Source organism: Zalophus californianus, chromosome 1 (genome assembly GCF_009762305.2).
Source record: "Zalophus californianus isolate mZalCal1 chromosome 1, mZalCal1.pri.v2, whole genome shotgun sequence".
Lineage (NCBI taxonomy): Eukaryota > Metazoa > Chordata > Mammalia > Carnivora > Otariidae > Zalophus > Zalophus californianus.
Genome location: NC_045595.1, coordinates 59,718,612 through 59,744,597, shown reverse-complemented (window position 1 = coordinate 59,744,597; position 25,986 = coordinate 59,718,612). Strand labels below are relative to the sequence as shown.

The 25,986-nt window shown below is 47.9% G+C and overlaps 1 protein-coding gene across 2 annotated transcripts in view; it reads right to left on the bottom strand.

Annotated features, from left to right (window-relative positions):
• Positions 1-2,576: 2,576 nt before the first annotated feature.
• Positions 2,577-25,986, bottom strand: part of ALDH1L1 (aldehyde dehydrogenase 1 family member L1) — a 121,792-nt gene continuing 98,382 nt past the window's right edge. For both annotated transcript variants that reach the window (XM_027585876.1, XM_027585877.1), the window contains 7 exons: positions 15,802-15,895; positions 13,137-13,236; positions 11,754-11,852; positions 8,770-8,935; positions 6,069-6,174; positions 4,739-4,938; positions 2,577-2,919 (listed from right to left, as the gene is read on the bottom strand). In XM_027585876.1, coding sequence (XP_027441677.1) covers positions 2,864-2,919; positions 4,739-4,938; positions 6,069-6,174; positions 8,770-8,935; positions 11,754-11,852; positions 13,137-13,236; positions 15,802-15,895 — 821 coding nt within the window. In that variant the 3' untranslated portion in view covers positions 2,577-2,863. The remainder of the gene's footprint in view (positions 2,920-4,738; positions 4,939-6,068; positions 6,175-8,769; positions 8,936-11,753; positions 11,853-13,136; positions 13,237-15,801; positions 15,896-25,986) is intronic.

Genomic DNA, 25,986 nt, shown 5'->3' with positions numbered 1-25,986 from the left:
GGAATATTATGCAGCCATCAAAAAAATGAAATCTTGCCATTTTCAATGACGTGGCTGGAACTAGACAGTAGTAGGCTAAGCGAAATAAGTCAATCAGAGAAAGCCACGTATCATATGATATGAGGAATTTGAGAAACAAGACAGAGGATCAAAGGGAAGGGAGTGAAAAATGAAACAAGACGAAACCAGAGAGGGACACAAACCATAAGAGATTCTTGATCTCAGGAAACAAACTGAGGGTTGTTGGAGTGGTGGGGGGTGGGAGGGATGGGTGGCTCGGTGATGGACATTCAGGAGGGTAAGTGCTATGGTGAGCACTGTGGATTGTGTAAGACTGATCAATCACAGACCTGTACCCCTGAAACAAATAATACATTATACGTTAATAAAAATATTAAAAAAAATAATAAAGCATCCCTTCTACCACTGTAGGTAAACTCCGAGGGAAAAAAAATCACAAAAAGACAAGTTTATTTCCTCCATGTACCAGTCACCTCCTTGTACCAGTCACTATACGCACCGCCATGATGTTGGGTATTTAGGTGTCTGCCACTGTGTGCCACTTATCCCCTCCACAGATGTTGCCATATCTGCATGGTTGGAAAATGCTCACCACCCTGTCTCCTAGGTCTGCTTCCAGCCAGCCCAGGGGTAGGAGAAGAGGGAGAGCAACAGCATGACACCCCCTTTAAAGGGCATGTTTCTTGGAGTGGCAGGTATTACTTCCATTCACATTTTGTCTGCTAGGTTTAGTTTCATGACCATCACCTAACTGGAAAGGAGGTTGGGAATTCTGTCTTTCTGCAGGTCAGCCATGTGCCCATGTAAAATTTGGGGTTCTATAACTCAAGAAAGAAGGGGATAAAGGAAATGAGTAAACTAATAGTTTCATCTTTGATACTGTGAGATAATAGAAAATGCATATTGGTCTCTGCCCTTGGTTCCTGGCACAGAGCTCCTGAAACCCTTGTAATTTCCTAAGTAAGAACACTAATATTGTCTCTGACCCCATATTTGACAGAGGGTTCCCAAAACCCTTGTAAATTCCTAAATGAGAAGAGCACTAGGAGCATCTTTTATTCTGTTGAGGTGATTGGGGGGGGTGGTCCTAGATGGCAACTGGTCACCAAAAAGATGAAGCCATGATTAGAAGCTTGGCATTTTCAGCCCCTGCCTCCAACCAATCTCCAGATACAGGAGAGAGGCTAGAAATGGAGTTAATGACTGATCATGACTATGCGAGGTAGAGTCCATAAAAATCCCAGTAGTATGGGGTTTGGAGATCTTCCAGGTTGGCAAAGACATCCACACCCACCCCAACTCCATTGGTACAGAGACTCCTGTGCTCAGGACCCTCCCAGACCTCACCTTATGCATCTCTTCATCTGGCTGCTCATCTGTATCCTTTATCATATCCTTATTATACTGGGAAACATAAGTGTTTCTCTGAGTTCTCTCAGCCCCTCTAGAAAATTAATGTAACTCCAGGTGGGAGTCATGGGAACCTCCAATTTGTAGCCAAATCAGATAGAAGTTGTGGGACAACCTGGAGATCTGCTACTTGTGACTGGCATCTAAAGTGGGTGGGAACAGTTTTGTGGTACTGGGCTCTTAACCTGTGGGATCTGACACTATATCTCTGGGTGGATAGTGTCAGAATTGAGTTAAATTGTAGGACACCCAACTGGTGTCACAGAGAATTGCTCAATGTGGAAAACAAACCCCACATGTGATGACCAGAAGTGTCAGAAGTGAAGTGTTCTGTGTAAAAGTAAAGCAGTCACAACAGGAAAGAAATAGGAGGGGAAAGCAGGGTGGCTTTTCTTATATACTACCTTATAGTTTCAGGAGAATTCTTGAATAGAGGGGAGGCTAAAAAGGTAGGAGCCCAGCCCTGCACATCTAAATCAGAGGTCTCAAGTGGAACTTGAGAGGCACCCTGGCTGAAACCAAGCTCTGTGTGTGTGTCTGAAGAGGGAAGAAAAGTGTTTCTTGGCTCTATTTGGGATCACATGTGCCTGTGCTCCACATGTTGCCTGCTCTTCTGCTGGGAAGGGCTGTTTGCAGATGAGCAAACAAATGAGCAAAGCCTGGGCCAGGCCACTCCTAGCACAGCCAGGGAAACTGCAGGGGGAAGAGAAGATCTTCAGATGCCATGGAGCCCAGAAAGGCAGAGCAGGTGGGCTGGGGGGTTGAAATGCCAACCAGAGAGTGCCATGTGGGGCAAAGTGAGGCAACAGCAGGTAAGTGGAGGTGTAATGTTTGGGACATAGTGGGTGGGGTGAAGAAGGGAAGGCCCCAGCGTCCTGCAGGGTGAGAGGAGAAAGAGAGAGCAAAGTGGAGGGATGGGATGCTGGTTCCAACCCTAACCCTAACCCATCCTGCTTCCTCTGCTCTGCATTTCCCAAGAGTCACCCCACAGATGTCTCTCACACCTAGCTTCATCCTAACTGATGCACACCCACATTTCGCTGCTGCACCTCTCCCCAGGGCACCCTCCTTGGGCAATACACACGAGTGCCTGGACCTGCAGGGCCACCCAGGAACACCCACAGATGGAACGGAGAGACACAGGGTTGCCACTGGCCATAACTTTTATTCACCCTGGGGCCACCTTCTCACCTAGCCAAAGGCCACTGTGATCAGACAGGGTTGGGGATGTCCCAGGGGGACAGAGGTGCAGGCAGGGGGCTTCCACCAGTGCTTCCAGTGGAGGTGTTGCTTGCTCAGGAGGAGATGAGAGGGCAGGAACTCTGGGGAAGCAGCCTTTGCCTCCCCCTGAGAAGGCAGGCTGGTTCAGGCCTGGTTGTGGAGGGCAAGGACACATTGTGGAGAGGGGAGTTTTCTCGCAGGAGACCTTTCATCAGTACTCGAAAGTAACCGTCTTGACCCGCAGGTACTCATTCAGGGCTGCCTCTCCTGCAAGACAGCACGTACCATGGAGAAAGGTCACACTCACAGCAGCTCCTAGGGCGGGTCCCACACTGTTGCAAGTGCTGCAGCCCTTTTATCTCACAGATCCCTATAGCAACCGTGTGGGGTCCGCCCAGGGTCAGCCCCAGTTACAGAAGAGAAACCAAGGTCTTGGCAGGTCCTGCATTAGTTGTAGGGTTGGGGGTGATAAGGATTCCACCACAGGCATCGGAATACAGACTAATTGGGGGCAACTGTTCCACTGTTCCAGAAACTTCCCTGCTCTGACTACCTCCTCTAGAGGAACGGCAGCCCCATCGCCCCGAGGGCAGCCAAGAGGCTCTCTGGTGCCCTCCTACTCACCCAGAGGTGCCAGTCCATTGCCTGTCCCCACTGCTGCCCCCCAGCTAATTCCAGGTCATGCTGCTCCTGGGAAAGGGAGTCAGAGGCACCCAGAGTTTGGCTGTGTTCCACAGCTGGTGTGTTTGGCCCCACAACCAGTATGTGGGGCCTGCGGTTGCCTGACATCTCCCCCACCCGCTAAGGTTGACCCCAGGAGCCACGCTTCACCAGCTGGGGCCTGCTGAGGGCTCTGGGCCAAACCCTGATGGGTTACTGGGGGTGACTGGTTTATGTGCACAGGACACAGGAAGAGGGGGCAGCAGAGAGGATGAGCTGGAGCAGCTCAGGGCCAGGGTCATAAGTGACAGACCAGATCCTGGGGACCCGGCACCCACAGCCTCCTGAATAACAGTGGCCCTTGTAGATTCCAGTGGAGGAACCAAGAAGGGGTGGCAGACAGGGAAAAGGGAGCAGGACTGTCCAACATTGTGTACATGCATGTGTGTATGAGTGCGAGTCCCACCTCTGGGTGCTCAGTGTAGTGTCGGGCTTTGGGGGGTGTTGTTGGGACTTCTTTCACAAGCATCTTTGGGGTTTTCTGCAGGGTATGAAGGATGGAGTGGGGGGAGAAAATGAAATAGCAACCTCTCTATGATCAAGCCTCAGCTCAAACCTCCTTGAGCATCCTGAGCTGGGTTCAGGGATGGAGGCTCTCGGAAACAGCTGCTCTCCCAGACCCTGCCCTCCCTGCCACCACCACGGCTGGGCATCAGAGCTGGGATCCCCAACTGGAGCCAGTTATCAACTGCTGGATTCCATGGTGGCAGGATGGGGAGAGGAGCGCTCATCCTAAATCATGCAATAGCCCAGTGCCAGATCAGACCTCCACTTCTCCTGGCAGGCCAGGCAGGGCTTGAGCTTGGTTACCCACCTGAGTGACATTGTCTCTACACTGGGGACTCACACTGCCCCACTGCCCTCCATACTCGGCCTCCACAGTTTCCCCTCTTTCTGTGGATGAAGCTCTGACTGCAGCCCCCAGGGCCCTGCTCTCTGGTCCGCCGCCTGCCTCCCCAGCCTCCTCCTCTCCGGACTTCCCCAGCCCTGCCCTCAGGCCCCTCGCTGCAGCTCCAAGACCAAAGCTGGTTCTCTCAGGACCTGCTGTCCTCTCAATTGGGAACACATGTCTTTATATTGCCTCCTCCAGCCACTCGAACCTCAGTGCAGGCGCCACCTCCTTGGAGAGGCCCACCCTGGTCCCCTCTAAAATGACCCTCCTGATCTTCCTGGACAGATCACTCTGTCTTACCCACTTCCTCCACTCTTCACTTCCCAGCTGGATCTTGTTTACTGCCTTAATTATCCCCTGTCCACTCCCAGTGAGAAGTGAGCACCGGGAGCCATCTTGTCAACGCTATACCATCGGTCCCCAGGACAGGGCCTGGCACCAAGGGGCCTTAACAGATGTTCAGGATTAGGTTACCGAGGTCTTTGCCAAAGCCAGACTGCTTGAACCCTCCAAAGGGAGCGGCCACATCAGTCTTGTTGTATGTGTTGACAAACACGGTGCCGGCCTCCAGCTTGTCGCTGACGTACAGGGCCTTGTTGATGTCCCTGGTGAAGATGCCCGAAGCCAGGCCAAACTCCGTGGCATTGGCCCGAGACAGCACAGTGTCCACGTCGCTGTAGGGAAAACCCAGGAAGAACTCTGTGAGGAGCACCATGGGGCCACCCTGGGCATGGGACACAGAAAGACTGGCACCCCTTCCTCCAAGGGGGGTGCCTGGCCCACTGCAAGCTCCCCACCACATAGGACCCTCTGAGCAAACGTGCCAGGCCTACAGCAAGTGTGGAGGAGATAGGGCAGCCAAGCAAAGAGGAAAGAATGACAGAGAGGAGGCAGAGCAGTCAGACTCTTCTGGTCATCATGGGTGAGCCCCTCACTGTGTAGACAGGGGGATGGGAGCCCAGGGAAGGGGGCAGGCTGGGGACCCACCACACATGGAAAGGCATTCCTTGGGCAGCTACACTGGGGGCATCCACAGACATCACAGGCTTGAAACTGAGCACAATGCTTGGTAGATGGGAGAAAAGTATCTCATTCTAATACAATCAGCATGTAAAGAAAATTTTGGTAATTTTTTGATAGTTGGAAATATAGGGTATCTAGGATGAGATGCCATTCTGTAATCTGCTCAAAGGTGCTACTCTGAAAAATAATAGTCAGGAAAAGAACCCATGGTAGAACAATTATGGCCAGCCCATTTCCTCTCCCTTTAAGACAGGTCTGGCCTCAGTGACTTGCTGGACCAATAAGACAGGTGGAAGTGGGCTTCTGGGCTTTCTGAGGCCAACTGATGGTTCTTGAGGAGGCTTGCATCTTCCACCTGCCTTCTTTGAGCTGGGTGCCGAGGAGCAGCTGCCCCGACATGGTCCACAGGAGAGGCGGCCAGCCCCATGGAACCCTGATCAAATTGAAGACTCACAAGTGAATTAAGTAACTTGCTATTCTAAGCCACCAGGGTTTGGGGTGGTTTATTATGCAGCAGTGGATAAGAACAGAACCCAGAATGCTGTGAGAGGCATCAGAGAGACAAGGAAGACACTCTCAGTGGGACACAGCCTTGCAGGTCCCCTAGGGCTCTCCTAACTTCAGTGGTTGAAAAGGACTTGGCAGGAAGCTAGGCTGTATCCACAGCCCCCACCCCATCTGCATTCCCCTTCTGCACTCCCCTCCACAAAGCTCAAGCAAAGACCCCAGTAAGGCAAGCAAGAGGATCAGGCTCTCAAGAGATATAAGCAGGACTCCCTACCCATCAGCAAACCGAGAGATGATCATGATGGGCCCAAAGGACTCCTCCTTGGCTATGAACATGTGGTCCTCCACGTCCGTGAAAACAGTTGGCTCGAAGAAGAAACCTACAGGGGAGACAGAGGTCCATGGTGTGCAGGTGGGTGGTCCTCTCCCCAGCCAGGCCTGGGCCCCACCAACCACCATGCACACATCCTGCAGTTTGTGACACCTGTGTGGTGGATGCTACAGACGGTGGGTGGCTTTCCTGCCCCAGGCGTATGAGTTCACAGCATCCTCACAACAACCCTTTCAACTAAATACCGCTGAGGAAGATGAGCCGCTCAGTGTTGGTCTGTGATACAGTGGAGATTCTTTACCTAGTGCAGGCCCTCAGATGGCTCTCGATCAGTCCCTGTGGAGTAGGTTGAGCTGGGGATGGGAGATCCTTGGACATGGGTTTTGATGGACAGGACCTCTCAGGACTGTCTCCCTGATTCCTGGCCCCTCAGTGCAGGTACACGCCCCAGGTGCAAGGGTGACTACTTTCAGGCAGGATACAGCCTCCTGCTATCCTGTCAACACAAGCCCACCACCTCCTCCCATCCAGACTGCTGCCCCTACAGGCCCTGGTTGTAGATGGAACCACCTCTGACAGCAGAAATGCTTCCTCTATTTCTCCTCTAGACACAGAGCCCGGGGACCCGGAGACCTTAATGGACTGAGATGTAATTTAGCCTGACTAAGGGAAAATTGAGAGACTTGAAATTTTCTCTTTCCAGTTTTTAGGAAAGAAATTAACTTTAAAAACAACTTAATAAAGTATTCCATACTTTTCATACATTTATAAATTATATTTTAACATTAACTACAGTTTTTAAAAAGCTACGCTAGATATGAACGCATGTTGATTCATGTGGTATGGCCTGTATTCTCTCAGTCTGCAAACGAGCTGCTGCCTACCAGGTGCTGGAGGCTCTGCACTGGCCGGGCTCTGTCCCTTTTCTATTCTTTCTATACTCTTCCCCTCTCGATGAGGCTCCCTCATCCTCTGATGTCCAGTCGGGTTTGTAGCTTACAGCTCTGCTCCTCACCGGGTTCCAGGAATTCTGCTCCCTCCTCTGGGCCCTCAGGCCAGGGGGTAGTGATAGTGGCTCCCCAGTGTCCTGGTTTTTGGGGGCTGCATCCCCCTAACTGTTCTGCAAACCATGCCTTTACTTCACTCCTTCCCATCAGACCCTGAACTCTGGCCTTATGGAGCCCCTAGTCTACTGAGGGCAAGGAAGTGGGTAGCTGTCAGTGGCCATCAGTGGCTATAAAACTGTCACTGTATGAGGTGCCAGGGAACATCTGTGACACAGGAACACCTATGGTCTGGGCCTGGATGTTATTTGAGCTCGTTGATGAATTTGCCAGTTGAGGAAATGGGGAGGTGTTTGTTAATCAGAGGAGCAGCAGAAGCCCAGGGAGCAGGAAAACATGAGATGTACTCAGAGAGAGTAAAATGTGGCTGGAGCATGGGTCATGGGCAAGCCAGTTAGCTTAGGACCATGGAAGACCCTGGGTATGAAGTGAAGAGTTTGAGCTTGCTGCTGCAGGAGGATGGGTCACTGTATAAGTTGCTTCAACATTGGGGGAGACATAATCAGAATTCTGGCAGCTACCATAGGTAAAGGGTTAGCATGGTACAAAACGTTCCTCAGGAAGCAGATATGATGGCGCAGGCAAAACAAGCTGCAGAGTCAGCAGTATGGCAACAGGGATGCAGGGAAGGAAGACAGATTTTTAATTTAAGAGAATGAGGCAATTAATTTAAAGTAGGGGGTCAAGAAAAGAGAGGAGTCTAGAATTCATTGTTTCCTTCCTTCCTTCCTTCCATCAAATTAACTCAGGTTTTGTATGAGTCTCAGTGCTGGCATGAAGGACCTAATAGTGTAGAAGACAGACATGGTGCCTGTCCCCATGTGGTGGGCAGTCTGACAAGGAAGCATCTCAAACAGTCCATGCCACAGCCCCTGCTCCTCTGGCTCCAGTGACCTGACCAAATGGAAGATTCTAGAGAGGCAAGTGTATGTCTGGGTCAGGACAGTCAGATGATGTGATGGATTTGGTACCCATTCAGTCTGAAGGGCCTGGGGACATGCGGGTGGAGGTGTCTAGGTGGTCAGGATTTCTGGATGAGGAGGAGCCAGGAGACAGATACTTGGGAGGGTGTGAGCCACTGCGGGGGGTGAGATCCTTCAGGGAAAGGGTCTGCCATGAGAATCGCTCCAAGCTCAGGAGAGACTTGGGGATATACCTCCATTTAAGGCACAGGTGGAGAGGGAGGTTCAGCGAAAAGTAACCGCTGAGAAGTAATGCCAAAGACAGAAAGACATGAAAGCCAGTGCCACGGAATCCACGGGAGGAAAGAACTTCAAGGATGCGGAGATGTTCATGGCAAATCAAAGTCCACTATGATACGCATTAAACCAGCACTGACTGAATTTCAGCTCTGGTGTCTTCACCTTGCCAGTACCACACCTGGTCTGGCCGGGGTCCAAATAGCCAAGGCCACTGCAGCCAATGTACCAAATGAGTCCTGAGGTCTGGGAGCCTAACCGTGGCCTTCACATACCTCCAGTTAGAGTGGGGCAGGAGACCAGAGGCCATGCTGCCTGCCCTCCAGGTCACCCCAGTGGGCCATGAGTGCTCTGAGGTGAGCCAGGAGTGCTCTGACTGACCTGGTCGAGGGACTTGACTCCCACCACAGACCAGCGTGGCCCCTTCCTCCACACCACGCTGGCAGTACTCCACCAGCTTCCGCAGGTGGGCTTGGTGGTTCTGTGGCCCGTGGTTGGTGTCCCGGTCTAGAGGGTTGCCGATCTTCATCTTCCTCACCTCTTCTACCTGTGGAGAGTCCTCCCAGTCAGGTTCTGCTCAGGTACTATGGTTTCTGATGATACTCCCAGCCTGACCCACCTAACGTGTTTGCATGTTCGGTGACCAGCTACTGGGCTGTGAAAAAAGTCCACATGTCCTCAGGATGGTCTCTATTCTGGTTCCAAATCTGCCTCCCAGGCTGAAACCCCAAAGGTATCCAATGTGCAAGGAGACCCAAGTCTAGCATCAGGCAGGCTGAGAAAACGGAGGTGTCCAGGGACAGGGTGAGGGCCAGACATGGGCCAGCAAAGAGTGTGTCCCTACAGTGGTCCCGCACCCAGCTTCATAGGCTGAGAAGCTGAGAGAACATTTGTCTGGGGCCTCCAGAATATGGAATGGGGGTAGGGCAGGGAAACACATGTCTTGCTGCAATGCCCTGGTGACAAGAGGAATAGACTCTAAGTGGAGTGGAGGGGCCTGGGCTTTGAGTCCACCCACTCCTGCTCCTACTTCTTCCTGCTTCAGAGCCCAGCTTCAAGTCCCCCTCCTCTGGGAAGCCTTCCCTGTTGCCTCAGCCAACCTAAAAGTAGGTCTAGGCTTTACCTTGGGTTTGGGTCTCCACAAAAGATGTGCTACATGGTATCTGATGGATTCTGGGGTTGGATGCAGAGTCAGAAAAGCCCCTGAATGTGGGATGCTGTGCTATGGAAAAGAACTCAGATGGCATAACCAGTGGGAGGTAGACATTAGACCTTCTGGGCTCCTGGCTGGAGTTCACCTTTCCTGTTATTGTCATCTATCTGCAGGTTTTTTCCTCGGTTTCTTAAGACCAAACAAGGTCATCTCTACCCTCACTGTGGCTGCATCAAGGTCAGGCCTGACTGGCCTTCTCCTCCTCCACCGAGGCCAGGGCTACTTCACCCCTCCATTCAGGCTCTACACCCCCTAGCCAGGCCTAATCAGAAGACACTCAAGCCCCCAAGGACCACCCCCTGCCCTCTCACCAAGGACCCCTTAGCTCTTCTGTGCTGAAGGGAGTCCTGATCCCCTGCTTTGCTCCCCTTCTCTGCTCCCACTTGGCCACCAACCACCCCCCACCCCCAACTCCATCCTTAGGATGCCAAGAGCAATAATGCTGAGTGTCCTGGATGTGCCTCTCGCTACCTGTATTTGGGAGTTGAAATTATCCTGACAGTTCTCCTGGGATTCTGACCCCTGCCCTCACCCTGTGGGGGTTTGACAACTCCTTTGCAGACTCCTGGAGGGGACTGGGCTTGCCCAGCTATGTTTCCTGCAACTACATCCACTCAGTGAGCTGCTCCTTCATGGGCCCTCCATCGTGACTCCCCATCCATGCCCCAGGTTCAGCCAGTCCTGTACTGGGCTTATAGCAGTGATGGACTCGCTCACCCAGGCTGCCCAGCTCCCAAACTACAGTGGGTTATGTATTGTATTCATTTCTCATCAGGATAGGGTTGGTTTCCCACTCCTTCAATTTGAGCTGGCTTGTGACTTGGCAGAATGTGGCAGAAGCAAACTTTAGGGGTCCCACGAGGCCTCTACACTCCCCAAGAGGCCTCTACACTCCTATTCTCACTCTTAGGAGTCTTGCCATTGGCCCTGCATGTGTCCGAGCACATGCTGCAGGATGAAGGACCCCAGGTACAAAGACAAGCCATCCCAACACAGCCACCAAGTGCCCCCACTGACCGCAGATGCACAAGCAAGCTCTGGTGGACTTGGGCTGGTGCCCACAGTGCCAACCTGCAGGGCTGTGACTGCATGAACTGCTGTTATCCCAAGCCACTAAGTTTTGGGAGTAGCTTGTTATGTGGCAAAAGCTGTTACACTCCCTTCTAGAAACCCTGTTTCCTCACTGCCTTTCATATTTTTACCCGTTATCCAAAACCATCTCCAGAACTCCTTCCTAACAGCTGCCTCGCCTTATACCAGTCCTGCTTTCTCTTTTTTCCTGGCTTCCTAAATATAGTTTTTAAAACCTGCACATAGGGGCTGTGTTCCAGCATCCCCTCTCATATCCACTGGGATCAGACTCTGCTCTCCAGGATATGGGGAAGGGGCTTTTGGCTGAAGCTGAGCCAACCAGAGCTCCGTAGGCCCTGCAATCACTGAATGGACCAGCGATAGACCTGGGACCCAGTCACACCAACCAGCATCCTTCCCTACACCCTTTTCCAACAGAATCAGTGGGGACAGAGTGACTTCCTTTCTGGTTCTATGTTGTAAGAATGTAGGAGATGCTGTGAGTACCACACCTCATCCTCTTTACATGTGAGTACCCACCCTGCAGCAGCCGAGAGAGGTGGCTGCTGACGGTCCCAGGTCCCAGGGAGACCTCCTCTAGCCCATGAACACTCACAGCCAACAACTGTTGACAGGGGATAAAAGCCTGGTCCTTGGACCCCAGGGGTCCACCTACGAGGTATCATTCGTGCTCCAGAGCTCCTACCTGTGGGTCAGGCTAAGGCTGGATGTCACTTGAGACCATGTCTTTTCCCTGTCCTCTCCTGGTCCCTCTCACCTCCCAGGCTTCACCTGACAGCTCGCCAATAGTGAGCCACATGCACCTGAACTCCTGGCTTAGGCTTCACTGCTGGGGAGCTGACCTAGGACAGCCCCTTTCTGGTTATGTCAGTTTGAGCTGCAGGGTTACTATTTCTTGCTGAAATAATGAAAACACGTGAAAAAGGATACAGCTTTGTGTGAGGGTTTCCTGACTCAGATGGACAGTGCCCAACTCCACCTGACCCAGCCTTGCCTCCCTGCCCCCTACCTCCTACAGCGCAGGTGGCTGTCTCAGTGAAGACTCCACAGCAGAACTTACCACCTTCTGTACAAACTGGTCGTGGATCGAGTCCTCTACAAAAAGCCGTCCCGCTGCAATGCAGTTTTCCCCTTTGTTGAAGAAGACGGAGCTCATCCCCTTTGGAGAATGGATAAGGATGCTGGCTTACAACCGCTCCCAGGGTGCCAGCCCCCCCACACCCCCCAGGCCCATGTACCCCCTTCTTATAGGGAAGGGGAGGAATGTGTGTGTCCTGACCTCCAGTGGGATGGTGGGCCAGGCCCAGCCAGCAATGGACATACAGCCTCTACTCATTCTTCAGTCACCTCAAGAGGAGAGCTGAGTCCCATCCCCTGGGGGGACACCTGTGTCCACATTACAGAGAGTGGAGGACAAGAGGGAGTGGAGTGGAATGGAGTAGAGTGAACCTGGAGACCCTGTATGCCAGCGTGCTCCCTGGGGTGATGCAGGAGGGGTCAGAGTCCACACTCTTGGGGCTGAGCCTGGAGAGTCTGTTAGCTTGGGGCAGGCAGCAGATGGCAGGCAAAGGCAGGCAGGCAGCCCCCTGTCTTGGGAGGGACTGGGTGCCAGCCCAGGCCTCAGAGAACTCCTGGCAGGATTCCAGAATAAATGTCCTCAGAGGCTCAAGGGAGCCTGCATGTTGGACCTGGAAGCCCTATGTGGGGGGCCAAGGGAGGAGGGAAACCTGGTAGCTGGAATTGCATTGCCCAATGACATGGCCTGGGCCTCTGGCCCTGCAGCAATGCCCTTGTCACTGGGGCCAAGACTCTTGGGCTGTTGGATTTGCCTCCCTCAGTTTCCCTATCTGAGGCTGCATTCCCCTTCGTGTCCATGTTGGGCATCACATCATCCTCCAAGGCACAGTGAGACTTAGACGGAATGGGGCATACTTGGACATCTGGTTGAACTGGCTTGCTCCCACACGTGTGGAGAGGGGGACCGAAGCATAACAATGACAATGATAATACGAGCTTAAGAACCACTGACACACAGCACCTGCCACATCTAAGCGCTTCAGACTTAATAGCTTGTTGAATCCCTGTAACAACCATAGGAGTATTCTCCTTATGGTATAGGTGAGAACACAAGGCCCAGAAACGTTGAGTAACTTGCCTGAGGCTGCCCAGTGGGTCAGTGGTGGAGCTGGGCAAGTGGACATAGCAAAAAAGGAAAAGTCATGCTGATTTCAGAACAGATGGAACCGTGGCTTACATTTCCCATTTTGTGAAGTTGATCTCAGTAATCTTGACAATAATGAAACTTCTTGGGAAGTCTGTTTTCTAGAAGGCATATGTCATCTGTGCCCCAGGCCCCTTCCTCCCAGTCTAGGCCAAATGTGTGAGTTTGACTGTAGAATCAGAGATGAGTGCCCCACCTCCACCCCCCAAGGCAGGCCCTCACCATCTGCACAGCCTTGCTGAGGTCACAGTCAGCAAAGATGATGAGGGGCGACTTCCCTCCCAGCTCCAGGGACACTTTCTTCACGTTACTCAGGGCGCAGCTGAAAGGGACAGAGGTTGGTTAGGGCTGGGTCCCTGGGAGATTGAGACACAGGGGCTCCAGGTGTGAAGCTCCAAAGCATGCTTTACTCAAAGAGCAAGCAGGGGGTCAGAAGGAGCTTCTCCCCACTCCCATGCTCATCAGCTTGCCCCACCTCCCTCCCCTTGCCACACTGCGGCCTTACTCCTCTTCCATACCCAGGCCCACACCCACCACAGGCCTTTGCTCTCACAGCCCTCTCTGGATCACTCTTCCTTCAGATATCCTCAAAGCCTGTTCCTCACTTCCTTCTGGCCTCTGCTCCAACCCCTTGTTGGGGTACTTGCCCCGACTGCTCCCTATAAATTGCATGCTCTTGTGCTCTGCACCTGCTGTGCTTTGCTGCACGTTGTATTTGTGTCCAACCCTGCCCATCAAAACATAAGCCCCAGTGGGGCAGGCAGGCATTTGTCTGGTCATGCAGCTGTGTTTGGTAAATATCCAATGAATAAACCAAACACAGAACCATTCTCCAGTTGGGGCAGCTGCATTGCCACAGGGACTCTGGCACCTCAGATTTTTAGTGACAGGTGCAGAGAGAAGCTGGGGATCCTGTGCACGCTGCATCGGTGGGCACAAAGTGGGCTTACTGATACTGTCCTCTCAAGGGACACTAAAGAACTGGGTCAGTGAAACACAGGCATCGCACAGGGGGCGAGTGGAGGGTCTCCTCACTCAGGACTGACCCAGGAAGAGGGCTTCCATCTCAGGCACAAGCCACAGGGGTTTTGGAAAGCCCCCAGAAGATGGCAGTCCCAGAGCCACAGGATGCCTACCCAAGTCCTCCTGCCCTGGACTCCTCAGAGCTGATATTTACTGAGCCCTCCCTCTGGCCTTAACACACATGTGCTCACATATGACTCTCGCCTATCCAGCACAGGAGAGACTAGCTAGCTTTTGAATAAGGACAGGTAAATAAGTGGCTGTGACTACTTGCAGCCACCCTTCCAACTCCCTCTGTCCGTCAGTCCTGCACCACCACCAGCCTCCCTCTCTTCAGTGCTGAGGCTTATTCTCCTACATTCAAAATGCATCAGAACAGCTCCACCTGGCCTGCTCACAGGCTGTGACATCAGCCTCTACTGATCCTAAAGACACGCTCCCCGAGCCACATTGGCTGTAGCTCCTGACCCAGAAGAGGATCTCATGTAAAGCTGCTGAGATCAAGCAGGGTGCCACTCAAGTAAGGGGGCAGGGTCCAGACTGCACCCCAGCTCACAGAGGGGTCGTGGGGCCAAGGGGTGAGAATCCATCTTGTGGTGCACAGAGGGGCCCATGGAGAGCAGGGTCAGAGGCTGCAGAAGAGTCCCAGGGAGAAAAAACACTGCTCTGCATTGGGGTCTACAATGAGATGTTTTAAAACAAGAGAAACCTTTCTCCCCATGGCATTGTCATATCATAGCTGGACTGCCCCGGGAGTTCTCATGCCTGAGTTTTACAACAGAGACAGATGAGGGTGGTCACATGACCTCAGAGAAAGGTGTTAATATGCCCAACAGAAGCCCCAGCTCCTCTCTATTTGTACTTTTCACTCAACTATAGATGCCTGAAACCCACCTCCAGAATCCAGCTTCAGTGGGGTGGGGCTCAGGCATCCCATGGTTGTCTTGGGGAAGCCAGGGCTACAAGGTACTGTGCTGTGGTCCAGCCCTCTCCAAGCTCATCAGCTACATAGACCAGCACCACGGAGCATGCAAACTACCTTTGGGGAAACTGAGGCCTGGAAGGGTCAGGCTTGGCCCCAGTCATATCATGAATTAGTGACAGAGCCAGAAACACAACCCCAGCTGCTTGAGGCAAGTCCAAGGAATAAGAGATGAGAGGATGTTCTAGAACAGGGCTGTCCAATAGACTAGAACAAATGCCTCAAATACCAGCCACATATGTAATGGCAATTCTTTAGCAGCCACTAAAAAACTAAATAAAATTTCTTTTAGTTTTAAGAGAAAACTAAAAAGAAACCAGTGAAATTAATTCTAATATATTTTATTTAACCCAATTAATAAAAAAATATTATTTCAACTTGCAATCAACATTTTTTTTAAGATTTTATTTATTTATATGACAGAGTGACACAGTGACAGAGGCAGAGGGAACACAAGCAGGGGGAGTGGGAGAGGGAGAAGCAGGCTTCCCGCAGAGCAGGGAGCCCAATGTGGGGCTCGATCCCAGAACCCTGGGATCATGACCTGAGCCGAAGGCAGACGCTCAATGACTGAGCCACCCAGCGCCCCAATATAAGAAGTTATTAACAAGCCACTTTGTGTACTAAGTTTTCAAAATCCGGTGGACCTTTTACACTTGAAGCACATCTCAATTCAGAGCAGCTCTGTCCCACTTGTGCTCATGGCCCCAAATCACATTGTCTTCAGCAGCCCCCGGTCTGAGTATGCTCCGCAGAGCAGCTGCACCAGCCCCACCAAGGGCTTGTCAGAAACCCAGACACAGAGTCAGAATCTGCATCAACCTCACACACAGCACTGTCCACAACCCAACACTGTGACCAGAGGTAGCCTCAACCACCTACCTCTTCATGATGTGTTTTCCCACCTCTGTGGAACCTGTGAACCCTATTTTCCGCACATCGGGATGGTCTGAGAGTCTCTGGCCAACTAGAGAGCCTGTAGGTAAGAGTGGGCAAGGGGGTCAGGGAGGCTGCCAGGTGCTGAAGGGGAGATACAAGCTCCACCCCCCCCACACGTCCATCTTGAGGCCAGAGCTCTGGACTGTGCACCCCAAGTGCTTAGTGCCCTCAGTGCCCAGGGCTTCCTGGGCTTCATTGCCTGCCACAGGTAGAATTGTGTCCCCTTAAAATTCATTATGTTGAAGTCCTAACCCTCAGTACCTCAGATCTGACTGTATTTGAAGACAGGGTCTTTAAAGAGGTGATTAAGTTAAAATGAGGCTATCTTCTCCTTTCTTCAACATACACTTTCTCCTCAGCTGATCTCACCCTGGCACACCTCTTCAAATGCCATCTCCAGACACATCATCCTCTAGATCCGTCTGGGATCTGGATCCATTTGTGATTCCTCTGTTCGGCATCTCCACTTGGATGTCTAACAGCCTCTCAAATTCAACATATTTGAAACCAAGCTCTTAATCTTTCCCCTGATGTGCTTCTCTTCCAGGTTCTCCATTTCAGTAAACAACCTCTCCTTGCAACCAGTTGTTGAAGCCAAGAACCTGGGAGTCAGTCCTGACACTTCCCTTCCCCGCCTTGTCAATTGCCCAGTCTTGGGCTCCTCCACCCACCCAGTCCCTCCATTTCCACTGCTCCCCTGCCTCCGAGCTCATAAAACTGCATGTGCCCAGGTGCACCTGTGAAGATTCTGGTGTAGTAGGTTTGGAGTGGGATACTTGCATCCTCTATATATAGTTAAAGTTCTATATATTGTTAAAGCTCTAAATATAGTTAAAGCTCTATAAGTGATTTTTAAAAGATTTACTTATTCATTTTAGAGAGAGAGAGAGAGAGAAAGTGTGAGTGTGAGAAGGGGCAGAGGGAGAGAATCTTCAAGCAGACTCCCCACTGAGTGCAGAACCTGACACAGGGCTCCAACCCACAACACATGAGATCATGACCTGAGCCGAAACCAAGAGTCAGACACTCAACCGACTGAGCCACCCAGATGCCACAGCTCTGTAAGTGATTTTGATACTAATTCCATTCCACCATTCTTGTTAAAAAGAAAATAACTGTTTGGGAAAGAAATATTTGCAAAAGATATATCTGATAAAGGATTATTATCCAAAATATACAAAGAACTCAACAATAAGAAAATAAACAACCCAATTAAAAAATGGGCAAAATATCTGTACACACACTTCATCAAAGAAGATATACGGATGGCAAATGAATATATGTAAAGATGCTCAACATATATCATTAGAGATTGCAAATTAAAACAACCACAACACACTTATTAAAATGGCCAAAGTCCAAAATGCTGACAACATCAAATGCTAGAGAGGATATGGAGCAACAGGAATTCTCGTTCATGGTTGGTGGGAATGCAAAATGGTACAACTGCTTTGGAAGACAGTTTGGCCATTTCTTACAAAAGCAAACACAACCTTACTGTAAGATCCAACCATCACACTCCTTGGTATTTACCAAATGAGTTGAAAATTGTCTACATAAAACACTGCACATAGATGTTATTAGCAGCTTTATTCATAGCTGCCAAAACATGGAAGCAACTGAGATGTCCTTCACTATGTGAACAGATAAGTAACCTGTGGTACATCCAGACAATGGAGTATTATTCAGCATTAAAAAGAAATGAGCTATCAAGCCATGAAAAGATGTGGAAGAAATTTAAATGCCTATTACTAAGTGAAAGAAGCCAATCTGAAAAGACTATATACTGTATGAGCCCAACTATATGACATTCTGGAAAAGGCAAAACTATGGAGACAATAAAAGATTGGTGGCTGCCAGGGACTGGAGGGAGGGAGGGATGAGTGGGTGGAGCACAGGGAAGTTTTAGGGCAGTGACACTATTCTATATGATACCACATTGGTGGAGGCATGTCATTATACATTAGTCATAGAATGTACAACATCAAGAGTGAATCCTAATGAAAATCATGGACTTTGAGTGATACTGATGTGTCAGTGTAAGTTTGTCAATTGTGACAAACCTACCACTCTGGCATAGGATGTTGATAATGAAGGAGGTATGAGTATATGGGGATATAAAGTATATGGGAATTCTCTACACTTTCCACTCAATTTTTCTGTGAACCTTAAACTGGTCTGAAAAATAAAGTGTATTTAATAATAATAATATTTATAAGAAGGTATCACATATCAAATTAAAAAGAAACTCTCCATTTTAAAGATTTTGTTTTTAAGTACTCTCTACACCCAATGTGGGGCTAGAACTCACAATCCTGAGATCAAGGGTTGCATGCTCCACTGACTGACCTGGCCAGGCGCTCCAGAAGTTCTCCATTTTATTTTTATTTATTTCTTTCTTTTAAAGATTTTATTTATTTTACAGAGAGACTCAGTAAGAGAGGGAACACAAGCAGGTGGAGTGGAAGAGGGAGAAGCAGGCTTCCCACAGAGCAGGGAGCCTGATGCGGGGCTCAATCCCAGAAACCCGGGATCATGACCTGAGCCGAAGGTAGATGCTTAACGACTGAGCCACCTAGGTGCCCCAGGAAGTTCTCCATTTTAGAAAGAAGAATGTTTACAAGCTATTATGGGTTAAATTGTGTCTTCCCCCCATTCATGTGTTGATATCCTAACCCCTAGTACCTCAGAATGTGACTTTATTTGCTATCTAGTTTGTGGTACTTTATTATGGCAGCTCTAGCAAACAAATACACAGGCCATATTCTCTAATCATGACATAATAAAACTAGAAATAGAAGAACAGAATTTTAGAAAAAAACTTGGTGAGTTTTTTAGTCTTCTTACTTGCTGGGTCAGAGAAGATATCAAAACTACAGTTGCATGTTATTTAAGAGTAATAAAAATAGAGGAGTAGAGGAGTAGGGGACCCTGTTTCAACCAGTCCCCTGAATTTAGCTGGATATCTACCAAACCATTCTGAACCCCCATGAAAGCAGTCTGAGATGTAAGAATATATATCTGGATCTCTACAAGCAGAAAAGCACTGCTTTTTGCAAGGTAAGACGTGCAGAGTCATGAATCTGTGGGGAGATATAGGGAGATAAACAGAAGGGGGAGGGAGCCTCCATAAGCTGGCACCTGGAAAGTGATATAACACCGGAGCACAAAATTGGAACCCTTAGAAATCTGCTCTAGGGAGGGACATCCCTCTCTGAAAGTGGCTCTGGAAATGAAAAGGCAGAACACAAACAATCCAGTCAGGAAATGGGCAGAAGACATGAACAGACAGACACTTCTCCAAAGAAGACATACAATGGCTAACAGACACATGAAAAATGTTCAACATCACTAGCCATCAGGGAAATACAAATCAAAACCACAATGAGATACCACCTTACACCAGTTAGAATGGCTAAAATTAAGAAGGCAGGAAACAACAAATGTTGATGAGGATGTGGAGAAAGGGGAATCCTCTTACACTGTTGGTGGGAATGCAAGCTGGTACGGCCACTCTGGAAAACAGTATGGAGGTTCCTCAAGACATTAAAATTAGAGGTACCCTATGACCCAGCAATTGCACTACTGGGTTTTTACCCCAAAGATACAGAAGTAGTGAAAAGAAGGGGCATATGTACCACAATGTTCACAGCAGCAATGTCCCAAAAGCCAACCTGTGGAAAGAGCCAAGATGTCCTTCAACAGATGAATGGATAAAGAAAATGTGGCTCATATATACAATGGAATATTACTCAGCCATCAGAAAGGATGAATACCCACCATTTGCATTGACATGGTTGGAACTGGAGGGGATTATGCTAAGTGACAGAAGTTAAGCAGAGAAAGACAATTATCATATGGTGAAAACTCATATGTGGAACATAAGGAATAGCATGGAGGACCATAGGGGGAGGGAGGAAAACTGAATGGGAAGAAATCAGAGAGGGAGACGAACCATGAGAGACTCTGGACTCTGGGAAACAAACTGAGGGTTCTAGAGGGGAGGAGGGTAGGGGGATGGGTTAGCCTGGTGATGGGTATTAAGGAGGGCATGTGATGTGATGAGCACTGGGTGTTATGCAACTAATGAATCACTGAACTTAATAAAAAAATTAAAAATAAAATAAAAATGTCAGCTTAAAAAAAAGAATAATAAAAATATGAACACAATAAACTCAAAAAGTATGAGGTTGGAGTCACTTCTGAAGGCTAACATGAGGAGTCTTGTTGACAATTCCTAGGGAAATAAGTATAACTGGTGAAAATCATTAAAAGAAAACATTTAAAGTCTATGGAAATTTCCCTAAATTTCCATATAGCAAGCGAAGAAACATTTATTCAAGTAAATCTAGTAACTCTCAGGCAGAACAATGAGAGTCTGTGGTACTTGAGCCATGAACAATTCTCTCCCTCCACATCTTCCTTCTCCCACCAATTAATGGAAACTCCACCCCAGGTGGGGGTGGTCAGGAAGGTATTGTTCCTCTCCTCAAGCTCCCAGTCCAGGGATATGATATCTTTTTCATCTCCTCCAACTCTGAGTTTTAGAGGCTAAATTCCTGGTGAGTATGGCTTCCACCCAGTCCCCATTCAGAAAGTGAAGGCTCTAACCTGGGTGTGGCAGGTTGAGACTACTGGGACCTCATCCGCCTAGCCCCAGCTTCCTCACAGGGCCCAACACCTGATGCAGTGGTTCTGTGATTTTGGGCAGGGGGAGAAGCTTTCTATAAGAACAGAGATACTGACTTTATTTGAAACTGTGGGAAAGTTCAATTCTAAGGGCATTCTGAAAAATGATGGAGATTTTGGGGGTGAGCAATTAAGGGAAGGCTGACAGCTCTATGACAGCAATGAGGTAAACTGCAGGTCAGTTAGTTTACCAGAGAGAACCAGGGAAGAGCTCTCTGGGTAAGAACAAACCTCAAAGGATGTCCTCAAAAATTACCCCTGCAAAGGGGCCCAAATTTAATTGGATCAGATTGTAGAGCAATTTATGACCCAGGGCATTGTTGAAAACAATAGAGCAAGCAGACTGTAGTTAGTGGAACTGAACTGTTGAGTGTGATACCAAAGGAGGCAGAGAGCTTAACAGGGAAACCAGGGAAAAGGAGAGTCAAAGAGAGCCCCACTAAAACTGCTGTCATCTTGTGCTCAAGGCTGTGCTCCCTGAGAAGTGACATCACTGGCTATACACCACAGGGAAAACAGACTTCACTTATAGCCTAGCCAAGTCAATAAAGACAGAAACAAGCAAATAATGAAAACAAGCTTGGAAAGGGAAGATGAAGATCAGTATCCAGAGTTGGTACAATATATTACCTAACTTATCTAACTTTTAACAAAGAAAGCTATGATGCATGCAAAGAAATAGAAAAGTGTAACCCATCACAAGAAAAAAAAAAAAGAATCAGGCAATATAAGCTGAGAGGGTCCAGATGTTATACTTAACAAAGACTTCTAAGCAGCCATTATGAATATGTTCAACGAACTAAAGGAAACCATGCATAAAGGAAGCTATGATGGCAATGTCTCATCAAGTAGACAATAAGCAATAAATTAAAAAAAAAACAGGTAGGAATTCTGGAACTAAAAAGTACAGTAACTGAAATAAGAAATTCAGTAGAGTGGCTCAAGAGTAGGTTTGAACTGGCAGAAGAAAGAATCCATGAACTTGAGGATAGTTAGAGATTATGCAATCTAAAAAACAGATAGAGAAAAAAATTCAATGAAAAGGGCCTCAGAGGAGAGTAGGTTACCATTAAACATACTAACATATGTGTAATGGGAGTACCAGAAGGAGAGGAGAAAAAGAAAGGAGCAGAGAAAAATGTTAGAGTAAATAATGGCTGAAAACTTCCCAAATTTGATGAAAAACATTAGTCTAAAAATCCATGAAATTCAATAAATTCCATGTAAAATAACCATAAGGAGATCCACTCCCAAAGGCATCTTAGTAAAAATGGTGAAAAACAAATACAAAAGAAAATTTTGGGAGCAGTAAGAGAAAAATGACTCATTGTATATAAAGGGACCCCAATAAGATTAATAGTTGACCTCTCAGGAACAATAGAGGCAGAAGGGAGTGAGATAATACATTTGAAATGCTGAAAGAACAAAACTGTCAACCAAGAATCTTATATTCAGCAAAGTTATCTTTCAAAAAATAAAAACATTTCCAGATAAACAAAAACTTAGATAATTTGTTGCTAGCAGACCCACCTTAAGAGAAATATACTGAAGGAAGTTCTTCAAGCTGAAAGCAAATGACATAGGCAATAATTTGAATCCACCAGAGAGCACCAGTAAAGGTAATTATATAATTACAAAAGAAAGCTTAAATGAATATTTCCTTTCCTTTCTTAACTGATTTAAAAAGCAATTATATAAAATAATATGTATATAACTGTATTGTTGGATTTATAACAAATACAAATGAAATATATTTGACAATAATAGCAGAAAGGAGGGGCGGAGCAAGATGGCAGAGGAGTAGGAGACCTAGATTTCGTCTGGTCTCAGGGATTCAGCTGAATAGGGATCAAACCATTCTGAACACCTATGAACTCAACAGGAGATCGAAGAGGAGAGTAGCAACAAACTCTCTGAACAGAGAAGCAACCACTTACTGGAAGGTAGGGCGTGCGGAGAAGTGAATCCGAGGCGATATTCGGGAGGATAGACGGCGGGGGAGGGGCCTCCGTCGGCCGCTTCTGGCAAGTGATAGAGCCGCCCAGCACAAAAGCGGACCTTTTAGAAGTTGGCTTGGCGGAGGGACGTCGCTGCAGTGGCTAAGAGGGGGGTGGAATCCTCCCGGGACAGTGTGGTCTCAGGACCCTCGGGGTCACAGAAAGACCGGGGGTGCCTGAGTGCGGCAGAGCTCCCGGGTATCGGAGTGGGGAAGCCGGCTGCAGAGACAGAGCAGAGTCGCGGGCTCTCAGCTCGGGGTTGCCATAAACTGTGATCCGCGGCCCAGTCGGGGCACGGCTCCCCCAGCAGGGACCCAACAAGCGGCAGATCCGGGGAGACTCCCTTTCCTTACCGGGGAGGAGCGGTGCGGGAGCGCACTGCAGGGATCTGCTGGGTTTGAAGACTCCGCGCGGGGTCGGGTGCCAGAGATAGCAACGCTCGATCACAGGCCGGGTGAGCACGGAGTGCGGCCGGAGACCGGGGACAAGGGAGTGACTGCTTTTCTCTGGGGGCACACTGAGGAGCGGGGCCCCGAGTTCTCAGCTCCTCCGGGTGGAGATTGGGAGGCCACCATTTCTGCCCTGGTCCTCCAAGGCTGTACCGAGAGCTTGCAGGGAACAAAAGCTCCTGAGAGCAAACCAGAGCAGCTTCCTTAGCCCGGACCGACAAGGGCGGGGCAATTCCGCCTCCTGCAAAGACATTTGGAAACCACAGCAACAGGCCTCCCCCAGAAGATCAGCACAAACAGCCAGCAAGCCAAGACCAAGTTGATCGATCAAGGAGAAGGGGAGAACTCCAGCGCTAGGGGAATACTGCACATAGATTCATGGCTTTTTCTTTTTTTTACCATGATTCATTATTTCATCAAAGTTAATTTTTGTTGACTGTTTTTTTTTTATTTTTCTTTTTCCCTTTTTCAACCAACATCTTATCAATCCCTTTTTGAAAAAAAAACAAAAAAACATTTTTTATTTTTCATTTTTAGAGTCATATTTTATCCCTTCATAGTAGTTACCCTTATTTTTGGCATATATATATATATAAGTTGTTCTCTCTTTAAAATTTTGAGTTTCTTCTAACAGATCAAAAGATACCCTAAATCACTAGTGTATGGCTTTGTTCTAGTCTCCTGCCTGATCACATTCTCTCCTTTTTCCTTTTTTTTTTCTTAAATCTTCTTTCTTTTTTCAAACAATTTATCTTACCAAGTCCTTTTATAAAATCTTTTATAATTTTCATCTTTACAGTCATCTTCCATCCCTTCATTGTATCAACCCTTATTTTGTACATATATGTCTTGCTTCCTTTAAAATTTTAGGAGGCACTTTTTTCTAACAGACCAAAATACGCCCCAAATCTAGTGTGTGGCACTGATCTATGCACTAGCCTGATCATATTTGATCATATTCTGCCTTTTTTGTATTGTTTTGTTTTTGTTTTTATCTTTTTTTTTCTTTTTTTTTTTTCCTCTTTCTTTTTTCTTTCTTTCCCTTTCTTTTACCCTGGTTTCAGGTCTTTTCTGATTTGTATACAGTATATTTGCTGGGGACATTGTAAACCTGTTAGCATTTTGTTCTCTCATTCATCTATTCTCCTCTGGACAAAATGACAAGACGAAAGAAATCACCTCAGCAAAAAGAACAAGAGGTAGTACCGTCAGCCAGGGACTTACTCAATACGGACATTAGTACGATGTCGGACCTAGAGTTCAGAATCATGACTTTAAAGATACTAGCTGGGCTTGAAAAAAGCGTGGAAGTTATTAGAGAAACCCTTTCTGGAGAAATAAAAGAACTAAAATCTAACCAAATCGAAATCAAAAAGGCTATTGATGAGGTGCAATCAAAAATGGGGGCACTAAATGCTAGGATTAATGAGGCAGAAGAGAGAATCAGCGATATAGAAGACCAAATGATGGAAAATAAAGAGGCTGAGAAAAAGAGAGAGAAACAACTACAGGATCACGAGGGCAGAATTCGAGAGATAAGTGATACGATAAGACGAAACAATATTAGAATAATTAGGATCCCAGAAGAAGAAGAGAGAGAGAGAGGGGCAGAAGGTATATTGGAGCAAATTATAGCAGAGAACTTCCCTAATGTGAGGAAGGAAACGCATTAAAATCCAGGAGGCACAGAGAACCCCTCTCAAAATCAATAATAATAGGTCAACACCCCGACATCTAATAGTAAAACTTACGAGTCTCAGAGACAAAGAGAAAATCCTGAAAGCAGCTCGGGAGAAGAGATATGTAACCTACAATGGTAGAAACATTAGATTGGCAACAGACCTATCCACAGAGACCTGGCAGGCCAGAAAGGACTGGCAAGATATCTTCAGAGCACTAAACGAGAAAAATATGCAGCCAAGAATACTATATCCAGCTAGGCTATCATTGAAAATAGAAGGAGCGATAAAAAGCTTCCAGAACAAACAAAAACTAACGGAATTTGCAAACACGAAACCAGCCCTCCAAGAAATATTGAGAGGGGTCCTCTAAGCAAAGAGAGAACCTAAAAGCAGCAAAGAGCAGAAACGAACACAGACAACAGACAGTGAGCAGTCACCTTAAGGTAATACAATGGCACTAAATTCATACCTTTCATAGTTACCCTGAATGTAAATGGGCTAAATGCCCCAATCAAAAGACACAGGCTATCAGATTGGATTAAAAAACAAGACCCATCAATATGCTGTCTGCAAGAGACTCATTTTAGACCCAAAGACACCCCCAGATTGAAAGTGAGGGGGTGGAAAACCATTTACCATGCTAATGGACACCAAAAGAAAGCTGGGGTGGCAATCCTTATATCAGACAAACTAGATTTTAAAACAAAGACTGTAATAAGAGATGAGGAAGGACACTATATCCTACTGAAAGGGTCTATCCAACAAGAAGATCTAACAATTGTAAATATCTATGCCCCGAACATGGGAGCAGCCAATTATATAAGGCAATTAATAACAAAAGCAAAGAAACACATTGACAACAATACAATAATAGTGGGGGACTTTAACACCCCCCTGACCGAAATGGACAGATCATCTAAGCAAAAGATCAACAAGGAAATAAAGACTTTAAATGACACACTGGACCAAATGGACTTCACAGACATATTCAGAACATTCCATCCCAAAGCAACGGAATACACATTCTTCTCTAGTGCCCATGGAACATTCTCCAGAATTGATCACATACTAGGTCACAAATCAGGTCTCAATCGGTACCAAAAGATTGGGATCATTCCCTGCATATTTTCAGACCACAATGCTTTGAAACTAGAACTCAACCACAAGAGGAAAGTTGGAAAGAACTCAAATACATGGAGGCTAAAGAGCATCCTACTAAAGAATGAATGGGTCAACCAAGAAATTAAAGAAGAATTAAAAAAATTCATGGAAACCAATGAAAATGAAAACACAACTGTTCAAAATCTTTGG